Source organism: Streptopelia decaocto (assembly GCF_964273445.1).
Source record: "Streptopelia decaocto genome assembly, chromosome: 3".
Taxonomy (NCBI): Eukaryota; Metazoa; Chordata; class Aves; order Columbiformes; family Columbidae; genus Streptopelia; species Streptopelia decaocto.
Genome location: NC_138656.1, coordinates 60,849,396 through 60,862,980, shown reverse-complemented (window position 1 = coordinate 60,862,980; position 13,585 = coordinate 60,849,396). Strand labels below are relative to the sequence as shown.

At 40.5% G+C, this 13,585-nt stretch overlaps 1 protein-coding gene across 5 annotated transcripts in view; it reads right to left on the bottom strand.

Annotated features, from left to right (window-relative positions):
- MAP7 (microtubule associated protein 7) overlaps nt 1–13,585 on the bottom strand; it is a gene marked incomplete at both ends in the record, with an annotated part of 119,366 nt that overhangs the window by 93,590 nt on the left and 12,191 nt on the right. For 4 of the 5 annotated variants that reach the window (XM_082047913.1, XM_082047914.1, XM_082047912.1 and 1 more), the window contains one exon: nt 11,536–11,682. The exons of the other annotated variant lie outside the window; for it this stretch is intronic. In XM_082047913.1, the coding sequence (XP_081904039.1) occupies nt 11,536–11,682 (147 nt within the window). The remainder of the gene's footprint in view (nt 1–11,535; nt 11,683–13,585) is intronic. 5 annotated transcript variants of the gene reach the window in all.

Sequence of the window (13,585 nt, the reverse complement as noted above, 5' to 3'; positions counted from 1 at the left end):
TTTTGCACTGCTTCAGTCCATGAAAGTGAGCAGGTGAGGCTGGATATTCTGTGGCAGAGAATTGGTTGAGAATGGGGAAGGACAAAGGGTTTAAAAAAATAAGTAAATGGACCCCCACACAGGCAGACATTACAAAAGAGAAAAATTGAAAATTTGACTTTGAATTGCAGCTGTCATATCCTGCTTACTCCACAAAACACCCCATTTATTAGTATGCAGTAACTCTGCCAACCCACTTTAACTATTCGACAGCATCACTGTAAGAAATATCTTGTCTCTCTTTAAGGACTGATAAAGCAGATGTCATCAACATCAAATACAAAAGTAAACCTTCTGATCAAGTTGCTCCCTAGCTTGTTTCTTTCTAAAGCTATGTTAGCTTACATGGTTTTGAGAACAGGTGCCTGCTTATGTGCCTCACTGGTTGGAATGTGTCAGATCAGACTCCTGGGAGCCACAACAAGGGCAAGCAAGAATAAACAGCAACAAAAAGATGAGGTGAACCTCTCCCACTAACACAGATCCCCTTCTTGAAGCTTTTGGTAGCTTACCAGGGTCAAGCTTACAAGGCCATATAGTTGCTCCCCCTGCTTTAAAATACAAACAAACAAAAAACCACACCACAAATAAACAAACCCCACAAAATAAACACACACACAAAAACAAACAAACAAAAAACCACAAACAAACAACAAAAAACCCACACACTAACCACAAACAAAAGAGGTCAAAAACATCTGAAAATACCTCCAACAACTCCACTAAAAACTGGCCTGTGGACTTCCACATTTCATCAACATAACTTTCTTGCCTTGATTTATGGCAAAAAAGCTACAGTCTCACCATCTGGGACTAAATTAGCGATAAGAACTTGCTACTGGCAATTATCTGCATCTTTTTGAAAAGAAATCCTAGAACAAGTTTAAGAAAACTCCATAATCAAAGCCTGGAGTATAAAGAGAAAGACCAAAGAACAGGACTTCCTCAAAATGTAAGCTAAATCTTCACCAAGTGTTAAAGGGAACTTCTAGTAGCAGCAAGATACACTGAGCTCCTTCACAGCCAGGCAATAGCAGGGCCTGTTTGCTGAGCTAAGATAAGCATAAATCACCTCAGAAAACCTTGAGGTCAAGAGTCTATTCAGAACTCCAACACATTATAATCATGGAGATGCTGTCTTCATTTCTCAAGAGAGGAAGATAAACCTTTCTTACTGTCACCCTAAATATTTCAACCTTGAAATGTTACTCATCACACAGATGCCACAAACAAGTGAAATCTGTAAGGATGGTGATTAAACAAAAATGCAACAGAAAAAGAAGGCATCCATAAGCAACACAAGGGTGTGAGCGTCACAATCTTCACTATCCTGCTTTCCTATGCTCTGCATCAGTTATTGGCTAGAAAGACTTATGTTAAACATATTGCAGTGAAAAGCCAAGCTACTCTGTGTATGATCTTCAGTGACACTGAGCATCTGAGATGTGGTTTACAGCAGCAATCCAGGTAACTCACAGTGAGGCTAACACTGAACACAAAGTAGCTGACAGTTGTGTTTATTAAACTCAAGAATAACCTGGTGATGAAAAACTCTGGCACAAAAGTAAATAAATACATTATGGAATATTTCAGAAAAGGCAGATTGGAAGTGTAAGAACATACCAAAATGCTGATATTCCAGGCACAATGACAAGTACAAGCTGCCTGGTCTGCAGCCTAGTTTTATTGCCAATGCCTCACTCAGCAGCTGGTTGTTGCTGTCCTTTTCTGGTTTACATATGGCAACTGCCATCTGCTTTTTCTTTACCCCTTTACCCTCTCACTTTGCAGTTCATTCTGCAACTAAACACGGAAGTTTAACATAGGTAGATGGAGGTTTGTTTTGGAGTTGGGGTTTTGTTTGTTTGCTTTTTAAAACACAAACTACTTTTTCTTCCTTCGCTGCAGGGAATAAGAGACTGAGATAGACATGTTTTGGTTTCTCTATTGAAAGGGAATGCATACAAAATGTGAAAGTAGCATTGTCTAGAGTTTGTGTGGACTCCATGTCCAAGATGGGGATGCACATTCCTTATTGAAATAGCTGTTACAATTATGAAGGAATAACAGGCAAGAAGGTTCAGCAGTTTGTTTTCCACTATACTGCCACCACCGCACTCAGAAATATAAACAAGTGAGAACTCCACCGACATCACACCTCTGTCTTCAAAACCAGCTCAGACACAGCTGATGTCATTCATGGCGTCTCAGCATACAAGCCAAAACTTAGTGTTGTCATTTTCATCAGTGCATTAGTCAGCACTCAGCCAATGGAGAAACCAACTTTGAAAAAGGGAAAAAAAAAAAAAACCTAGAATTGGCTGTGTGAAAGGATGAGTTCTCATGTCAAGGGCGGGTAACCGGATAAACCTGCATTTCCAAAACAGCTTTCCGAAAAGCCCTCTGAAGCAGAATTGAGAAACAAGATAGCTTTGTACACTAAAATACAACAGTGTGAAATAAGTTCTGTCAGCACTTCTATAATAAAACTTGCCTGTGCTGAAAAAGATCTGCAACTCAAGAATGGAAAAAACAAGCCTCTTCAGCACACTTAACAGCGTGGTTCTGAGATTTTTAGGTCCAGGATCTTTCACTGCACTTTCAACTAGTCAGACTGTCTCTGCCCAAGACACTAGCACTACAATCACATTCCCATCAATTAAATTAGAATTCAGGCAGTCTGCAGAAATGTTATTTTTGGAAGTACATGTTACTTCCTCACTCCTCTTCCTCATTGTCTCCCAGCACACAGACAAAAATTCTCCTTCATATTTTATGTGTCATCCACTATCCTCAGATACTTCAGCAGACATCACAGTTCCTGGTAAGGAAAGAGAGCACACTTCCAGCACAGCATACCATGCAATAGGAGGTGGCTATGGCACTAGGCTGCAGCAAGGTTCTTCTGAGACAAAACTCCACCAGCCAAATATTTCCTGGCTACAGAGGTGTGCAACGGCACCAGCTTTGTTCCACAACCTCCCAACACTAAACAAAAAAATCAGCTGCAGATCACTGAAGAGATGTGTGAGCAGCTTTACCTGGCATGCCAGATTGTGGAAGAACAGTTGTTCCCATATCTGCTTCAGATGTGAAAGGAAGACCCACAAGAAAGTTGACTGTGAAAAGAAAAAAACAAAACAAAACAACACAACATCCATGTGAAGGACTAGGCCAATTAGCAGGCATGACTGGAGATTAAGAGTGCAGTGGTATTAAACAAGAGAAATAAAGACTGAAGACCAGACAGCCAGCAACCAAACTACAAATTCAGTACATCGAGTCCTTCTGGGACTTCCAGTACCTTGAGTATTTCCCCTGGGTTGTTGAGGTTTTGGGGTAACTCTCAACTCCTAAGAAAACTGACTTGTCACCTCCTCTTGCAAGCTGATTGTAAATCTGGCCTCCAACACACAGTATTGAAAACCACTTACTGAGATTAAGGACCAATTGTAAATCCACAACTATTAATATAACTTCTAACGGGAAACTCCTGCTTTCCCTGAAGGCAGCTGTACAGACACTATTACCAGAAAAGGAAAAGTGCTTCAGCTAATTAAATTTTTATTCTTAAGTGAAGGACATCAACTGAAAGATTTCTATGGTTTGGATTCTCTACTACTTCCCACCAGTCTCAGCAGATATTATACCTGTGCTTGATTTGCTCAAAATCTTGATTCCAAACCCAGTTTCCACTTGTTGACACCTGCACAGTTAAACTCTAGAAATTAGACATGAACTCAAATCTACAGAAGCATAGCTAATCCCTGAGAAAAACTGTGTTGCCCCTACAGAGCTAAAGGGCAAAACTGGGCTTCAACAGATCTGAAACAACTAGAAGGTAATCTATTTGCCCAGCACTAATAAAAGCGAACAAAAACTTCAATATACTTTTAATCTGACAGACAATCAGAGAGAGAGAATCTTGTACTATCATCCCATTGAAGCTACAGAAGGTTTTATTCTGGTTCAAAACAACTGAACAGTTCCCCAGCACACACACAAACGGCAGCTACACCTGTGTCAGTACTGACACAGCAGTTCAGCTTTCCACCAGCGTAGCCTTCCCCAAACCCCTTGTCTCCTTTTAGTACAGGGACACAAATTCTACTTTCTGGAGAACCCTGCATTCAGGTTAAGCTGCCAGGACCTGCCTACTGGAACTTTGTTTATTGTAGCCATTATCAGCAAGTCAATCACTGAGAGGAGAAAGTGAAGCTCGCATTCTGGTGCGTCTCCTCTGAAACTGCTAGTCTAAGAAGAAAAATTGAACAATCTGCATGCTATCCCTAGTCATTCCTACCTTGACTAAGCAGTTATGCTGTATCTATGCACTCAGGTCACTAAGATGGGTTTGGGGACAATCTGGATATTCAATGGTTGTCATAGCCAAACCTATAAATCAATGAGATGGGACTTTTGTGTAGAATTTGGTAAAAGTGATTCCTCTCCTCTGAAAGAGAAAAATACATTGTCTCAAGCAACAAGATGTGAAAGCCTGAGTTTTAGTGTACTCCCTAATTTAGTTTCTGATGTTTCATCTGCATTTCTATTTGCTTGTTAAAGATCACCCATAGCCTCCCTTATCTTCCTTACACGAGATCTGACCTACAGACATTAGTATCTACTCATACCATGCTTCAACTCAACACAGGTGAAACTCATAAGTTTCAAGTAGTGCTCACTGCAAAAATAGCACACCATGAGATGCACCTTCAGTGAGTGAAGGCAGCTCATTAAAATACTGCAAATTGCATCAATCATTGTGGCATTTTTTTCTCCTGCCACATTACTGTTGTGGCCTGAGGTTGAGTAGACTAGGCTAAATAATTCCTTAACATGGCTTAAAAAACACAAATCACTTCTGAAGAGGCTTCTGACAATAATACAACACTCTCTTGAGATGCTTCCATTTAGAACTTTTAATTCTCCAATACCAGAAAACAAGTTCTCCAGTTGTACAGATTGAATTTAAATAAGCAAGAAAGAAAAAAAAACCCCACATATATATATAAAGGACTCTGTGGGCAGCTGAGTAAGCAAAGAATGTACACATGTGAGTTTGTGCAGGAAGAAAAATTATGTACTCCCACTGATTCATCAAGCCCAGTAAGGAGCAGAGTTCCATCATTGCTTGCTCATGGCCAGAAGCAACACACTAGGCCAGTGCTCATTAATTTCTCTGGAGTTTGATTTGACAAGCAAAAGGTTTTATCTTCAAAATAAAGCCAGACTTCTAGGTACCTGGAAACAAAGGTAACTCGGAAGGAGCAAATGGATGCAGCAGTTTCTGAGCAAGCTTGCAAACAGCAGCAGGAGTGCCAAGACTCTTGACAACATCACAATCACAAAAACATCAGAGGATCTAACTGCAACATATTTATTTAAAAAATACGTGCTTAGCTCCAGCCTCATTTATCCGCTGCAAATACTACCCAGGCATGCATAGTATGGTACAGATAGGGCACGGAACTCCATTTCTTCTTGCTGTCATCTTATTCCAATGGCATATTACTGTATAAACCCCTTAAAAGAGTATTCTTTTTATATTTTCAGGGAAAAAACCACAAGACCTCGGAGAATGTCAAGATCCTTAGACAGACCTACTGTGCTACACATTTCTCTCTTTCCCATAAGAAGCTACCATAAACCTACATTGCTTTTGTATGTATTTTCCACACAGTTGGAATCACATAGCCAATTCAAGGTTTTTAAAGCCACTACTCTCACAGTGGTAACAGTGAATAAGGAAGAAACTCCACTGCTTGCTATCAACCTGTCATGAGTGCCGTTTCTTATTATCTGGAGCTTTCTTGAGAACTGTCTAAATTAAGCTCTGCTTTTTTTGCAACATCAACAAGCATTCTCTCTTGCAAGTACAGTAACCAAATACCGCACCCTGTTCTCACATGGACAGCTCTGATGAATACTCTGTTATCGTTTATATCTTGGTTGAAATGACCCTGTTTACTTACAAAAGTTACTTTGCAAAATTCAATCTTTTCCCTAATTAGGATTATCCTCAGTTCACATGCCAAGTTAACCTGAATTCCTTTTAACAAATATCTTAAAGACTCAGTTGTATTTTTTTGGGCTTTTGCCATCCACGCACTCAATTCAAGTATGCTCCCTGAGCACATGAATAGATCACAAGCTGTTTCCTCCCACAAAAACAGCTAACAAAATACACGAACACAATCCTCTAGAATCAGCAGTGGAAGCCTCTTCTTATGGAGCTGAGCTAGAAGTGTAAGATGATTCTTAGCCAGCATAGATAAGCTCTCAGTAATCCCAGCACACACTTTGATGAACAGACTGTGTTACAATACAAGCCAACTCCTCAGACCTGGGACTTTCACTCTGAAAGCCAGAGGGACTGAGCAAATCAGATTTGCTCCACTGGTCTGCAGACATATTCCCTGCTATCCTTGAGACTTCCAGCACAGTCTCTTTGCTTCACTGTAAATAAATTACTTCATGTTAGGATCTCTTTGTCTTTGTTACAAATAAGTTGTTTTGTGCTACCCAGCACCTACAGCTATGAACTGTGAAATTCTACAAAGGAGACAGCTTTGTAGTAGCTTCCTGAAAAAAAAGCCACAACTTCCTTCTGCACCTCCAACAGCTATAAATTAGGTAATTAATACAGGGTTTTGTTGTTGTTGTTGTGTTGTTTTGTTTTGTTGTTGTTTGTTTTTTTAAGAATGCACATCCCAGATACTTGGAGAGCCATTTTAAAATAAACATCCAGAAAAATCACAGATACTTTTGGACCCTTCTTCTTCTGGCCTTGGCTAGCAGAAAGACAGAGGAAGTGTAAAGAAACATAGCAGCACTCACTGGAAGGTGCAGGATAAGAAACCACACTGTCCAGGTTCTCAGCCCTGCCCCTTTACTCAACAAGCATTGTAATGAGACTTGGTACCCTTCCTTCCTTCCACCCACTCTTTCCCCTAACTTTGCCTCAAATGCAGATGGGCAAGATAATGCTAGCAACTGCCAAGAAAACCTCCAATACTTGATTTTGATAAGCCAGTTCACCAGCCTTTAACAGCTGCTCAGTGTTCTGCCCAAAACAAACTGGCGGTCATTCTACTGACCCAGTGGGAAAGCCACCATCCCAGGCAGTTTTGTTGGTTTGCAGTGTGGTGGAGGCAAGAGACCAAGCTGTCATTCTGGATTCAGCCTGAGGCACAGACTCTGCAGTGTGGGATAAGATTACTCTTCCACACCCCATGCAGTACCTGTTTTGTAGGTATACAGTTTCAGTTTCCAGGACTATCAGTTTAATGCCCTTGAAGATGACAAATTCCCTTTTCTTTCCAGTATCTTAAGTCTGTGTTTGGGTACAGACACACAGGAACAAAATAACAACCGAATTAAAAGTTAGCCAATCTGATTTTCCCCAATACATTCAGAACACTGAGACTAAGTACACAAACAGTCATATTAGAAAAATCTCTCTCATCTCTCTGGATGAACAAACCTTACATCTGAAATGAGCGTTACACAAAAACATTACCTCCACACAACAGCAGCAAAATCTGGTAATCACAAACATCGCTGCCATGCACCAAAGGACTGAAAAATCCCTTTTGTTTTCAAGATGACAAAATATCAGTGCTACTGTTCAGAGACGTAAAGCACATATGTCTAACTTGGTATTAGCAGCAATAATCACTCAGCAGATTAGAGTTATAGTCCCTTGATAAGTTTTAACGAAGCAGGCAGGTGAAGGATTCTTTTGTTAGGTTAGTTGAGGCTTGTTTTCATTTGTTTGCCATAAGTCTCATGTGGCAGCTATTTCAGTTATTAATTATCCAAATTTATAATCCAGAAATATTAGCATAACTTTTCTATGCTCTTCAAATGATGATAATGTTGTGTCTCTAAAATTAACAGTCTGAGAAGGTATCCCCCTCTCCCCCAAGAGGAAGGAGAGGAGACATCACTTACAAATTTCATAAAATTGACTGAGAGTTAAGACCACATCCAAGGTGCACAAAAATCAGCGTATCAGAGCAGGAAAATACTAAGGTGAATTGAATTGCTTGTGCCTGAATGTAAAAAATGGATGAGGCCAAAGTTCACACACACAGGATGGATACCTTTAATTAAACACTAATCTACCTGGACACATCTTTGCAATTTACATAAAGAATTACATTCACACACTATCTTCAGTCACAGAAACAGTATTTGTTTTACAACAGAAGCTTTATGGGAACACTGAAGCTGTTGAGTGTGTGGTTTTGTGCCTGTTTTGTCTGGTTTCTTTGTGGATATAGTTGCAGAACTGCTTGTGACTGAAAGTGAAAACAATTCCAGTGCAAAATAAGGTTCTGCAAACTCATACGTATTGTAATTGAAGAGTGCAGTATGTATTGAAATTATTGTATAACAAGAGAGGAGAACAGAGGCTGCTAACAAAAGCAAGAAGCAATTAAAAGTAATTTTTATTGGCACTGTTCTACCACGCAACAGCTGGACCTCAATACCCTGCAATAGTGGCTGCTATACAGACATGTAACAAAAATGCAGGCCTTATCTCAAAGACAAGAGGAGGAAGGAAGTTAAAATACTTGGTGAAAAAGCAGTGAGTACAATTCCTATCAAAAAAAATGAAGTATCAGGAGCACATGGCTACAAACATCATTGAGGGCTTTTAACCATCTCCAGATTAAAAAAAAAAATCACAGAATCACAGAATCGACTGGGTTGGAAAAGACCTCAGAGATCATCAAGTCCAACCCTTGGTCCAACTCTAGTCCGTTTATTAGATCATGGCACTAAGTGCCATGTCCAATCTCAGTTTAAAAACCTCCAGGGACGGCGAGTCCACCACCTCCCTGGGCAGGCCATTCCAATGCCTGATCACTCTCTCTGTAAAGAATTTCTTGCTAATATCCAGCCTAAATTTCCCCTGGCAGAGTTTAAGCCCATGCCCCCTTGTCCTATTGCTAACTGCCTGGGAGCAGTTTACAGATATTTTAATTTCATTATTTGTTTACACTGGAGGAACAAACTCATTGTCTACCAGACTTCTCAGATTAAAATACAGACACAAACAAGAAATGCTGAGATCAAAATCAGTTCACAGAAAAATCTCACATATATTAATCACTTTATGATCCACACAACTATTTGTTTCCCGGATGACAAAAAACACTCTCATACAAACTCTAATCAAGTCTTAGTGGGCCAAGACAACCTGAACTACCAAAATTATTATTTTACAACTTGTGATGATATTCAAATATCCTTAATGGAAGAACAAGCTCCTTTATTACTTTGGAGTATCAGACCCATCAAAGGCCTCTTGGTACAGCTGTACCAAGGACAGGTCCAGCATGATTATAGGATATGCAGATGAAGATGTGTAGCCCACTTCTCATGAAGATGACACTGAATCAGTATGTGCTAGAGTGGGAAAAAGAAACATCTCAGCATCTGCAGGAGCTTGCTGAGTGAACAGGACAGGTAAAGAACTAAGACGAAGCAAACACTGTAAAGTAGCAACAGACTTTAACAACTCAAGGAAGCTGCACATGGGTCCATCACACATCTTACGTTTCTGCTCAGAGCTGGACTGAACTGACCTCAGTTGGTACCATGTAGGGAAGGGAGACCACCGCCCTGAGTACATGCATTCTCCATGACCAGACATTCCAGTTCTAGCCCATCCAACCCCTGATAACGCATTCAAATGTACAGAAGGGTAAATAACTACATGTATTAGTGTATAATTGGTGTTCTAGAGACAGTATGAGCCATTTCAAGTATCTAGTAAAAGAAAATCAGTATGCTTCCAAAATATTTTGTACAGCCTCCTGTATTATTTGTCACTCAAAGCACTCAAGGTAAGCCACCGAAGTTTTATCTTATTAAAACCATATGCACTTGTTAGTTTGCTGTCTGTGCTCCTGGGCATATTTGTCTACCTACATTTCACAGCAAGAAGAGGAAAAACGAATAATCAAAAATGGAATCTCAGTTATAACAACAGAAGCAAAGGATAAGCACATCTGTATAATTGCTGCAAGTAGGAAACACTAGCTAAGTCAACAAGAACTTTTACCCTGGGAAACTATCGGTGCCACTGAACAAAACCAGGAAAATTATTGGTTCTTAGCTCTGTGGACTGTTGACTCTGGAAGTTAACCAGTGGGTGATAAAGTAACATGCTTCTTAAAACATTAAAAACTCAACCTCACACTAGAGTTTCTATCTCAATTTTATATGGGCAGTTTCAAATACACAGAACAGCAGGTAACTATATACACAATACCCTAATACATTAGGCACATTCGCAATGACTGGCAATATATATATTTTATCACAACACTCAAATCTGTCGGGTTCTTTACTACTCTGAGTTTAAAAGTACAAGCTGCAAACTCAAAAAAAACTTAAGTTCTGAGTTTGTTTGTAACAGCTACCAGCTTCTTTCCTTCAAGAAAAAGAAAATAACTAGTTAGCTGTAAATTATTCAGCTCTAATAAATATACATACTATAAATTTGCTATTTAAATGCTTGCTAACCGCTCCTGTTACATGGTAGAATGGTAACCTCTGAAATTTGAAACACTGTCTTGAGGCTACAAACTACCATTTGTGTTGTAAACAAACAAACAAACCCCCCACCCTCCCTCCCCCTGAAGAAGACCAGAAAAAGGAGTGCTCATATAAATTGAATCACTTGATCACAAAAAAACACAAGAATAAAAAAAATATAATGATAAAACTTAAAATTCTAGTCTCAATTGTAAGGTGCAAGATCCCTGCCACACCAACAGGATTTAAACACTAGGATCCATGTGGAAAACATTAATTACATTATATAAGTCAGACAGTGGTTACACATGTTTGACAGACCTCTTATAAATCAATGGCCATCAGCATCCCTCCACCACCAGCACTCACCTACTTTAAACACCTTAAATAATTTTCTTTAGCAGTTACAATTTGTTAGGTTTGTTGGTTGGTTGGGGTTTTCTGTCAGACTGCTCAAAGTCAACATATTTGAACACTATTTTTCTACACTCTCCCAAAGGCATGCTGCCCTTTATGCACACAAATGGAAGTATCACTAATTTTACACTGTCTTTGGCAAAGCTGTCTTCTGTAACAGGCTGGTATTGCATTCTGTATTCTCCAAGCCCAGAATCACCTTTTTTTTGTAGGTATTAATCCAGACAGTGCACAGAAATCAAAGATAACACACAAATTCACTGATACGTATTTCTGATGCAGGACCCTTATCCCTACCAGAAAAAAAATCTGGTTAATAACTGAAAAGTATTTTTTTCTTCATCTCCAGAACAGATTATTGCATAACAATCCATGCACAGCGCATTTGTGGGTGCCAATATGCACTGCCAAACTGCACCAGTCACTTACACACTCTCTAAGGCACACAGAAGAGCTAATAAAATGTACCTCCTGTGCAGTGTATTCCACACACAGCCCTGATCGCCCTGCAGAACCACAACATACCTTTCAGTATTTTGGAACTCCCATTCTTTTGCTGCTCATCCTCTTCGTTAATGGTGAATAAACCCAGAGGATTTGGCCTGGCACTTTTCTTCAGTCTCTCTTGTCGGAGGGCAGTAACTGCACCAGGCATGTTGCAGTTGTCTGTTGCTTATGAAAAAAGAAAAAGTAAGAAACTGCAGCCCTTGCTTAGCTGCTAGCTGCAACACTGGCTGTTCATTTGAGCACTTGTAATAGATCCTCTATGGATAATCAGTATGCAAACAGCTGACAAATACTAATATCCAGTCGGCAGCAAAAGGTTTGCAGTCTTTCCCCACCTCCAAGAAAAGCCCTAATTAAAGGCACATTGGTTTGGATGCTGCTCGTTGTTGTCTTAACCTGTTCAATCAGATCCTAGCCCACAGCTCCGGGTTCCTTGCCGCAGCACCTTTTCCCCCGCAGCTCTCTTCCAGCTACAGCACACTAAAATATTCAGCACGTAACACAAGAGGAGGAAAATATGATACGCCGCCGTTAACAGTTACCCTGACAACACTGACACATCCTAATCAAAGAGGGTCTTATGAGCGTTGTCTCCTCAGCTGCAGCAGGCCAGGCTTGGGAACGCAGCACTCCCGCACGCTTGCGGGGAGCTGGGAGCACCTCGGCAGCCAGGGCTGCGCCTTCCTCCTGGCAGGGCGGCGGGAGGATGGGGCTCTGCTTGCACAAGCAGATGAGCACTGAGTGAAAAGAAGCCTGGAAGGCTCCAGGCACAAACCTGCGTTTTGCCAGCTGCTCTGTTTATTTGTGGTTAGAAATTTTAGCTTAATCTAAACCAAGACAATGAGGATGAGTCTTCTTCCATATATGCATGTGTTGGGTGTCCCTCACCCCCCCACCCCTTAACCTTCCTATGCAGTGCATACCTTTTGCATTAGGAATGCATACACCCACAATTACAGGCAGGTATTGGGACATTCTTTTCTGCGTGTGAAAACTCAAAAATCAGGATTTCTAGCTTGTACAGACACAAGACAACAAAAGGACTTTCAGAGTGAATATTCTGTACTGCACCATCAGTTTTACAGCACCAACCATTAACATTCGCTTTGCAAAATGAACAAAATACAAATAACCTAGGTGGCTTTAATTAGTTGGATTTCCTTCATATGCTGGCTTTCTGGATTTTCGTTAGCTGTTTGTGACAGAGCATTTGCTTATAGGTTTTGCAATCTGCATGTTCCATCCTTCACAGCTCAAAATAACACTATGCAATATGCTGGATGTTTTACCCGCGAAACCTTAATCTTTATCCACTTCTAGCTCTCTAAATCAATGTGCGATCACCATTTCAAAATGCTGCTGAAGAAAAACTGCAAGCTAGAACATCTCTGTGATGTTAAAACTACAGGATTTTCCCCACATCAGATTTAAGAGAAACTCGATGTAATGTGATCGGCTGCCACAAGATGGCACATACGTTAGTTGACAAGTCTGCAGGTGCTTCATATTGAAAATGCAAAATTATACAGACATATATGATCACTTCAACAGCATGGGTAACAATACTCAAGAAGAAGGGCCAGAGTTTATGACAGTCAACACATTATATGGGTCACAATGGCCTGGGATGCTCTTTACAGAGGAATCCTGGATCACGCTCAGCTGTCAGGACAACCCTATTCTCACACACCTCAGGCTCATCAGCCAGGAACCCAGTGGATGGAGAAGAACACAGCACCACCTGAAGGCCCAGCTGGACCGTTCTTCCTTCTCCAGCACGGGCAGAAAGCACTCAACCAAAACAGAAGTATTCAGCAGGAGAGCAGCAGTTCTGAACAAAGCCCACAGCCCGCATTCACAAGGTGATTCCTCCTGGCTACATCCTGCTGCTTGGCTACACCTTGGACTCCCTGGGTGTACACGGAAGCTACACATGATGACATCTGTCTACAGTTAAAGACACTTTGTACTAAAGGGTGTGGACAAAAAAAAAAAAAAACAACAAAAACAAACAAACAACAAAAAAAACACGCAAAAAAACCCACAACACAAAAAACCCCAAAACCTG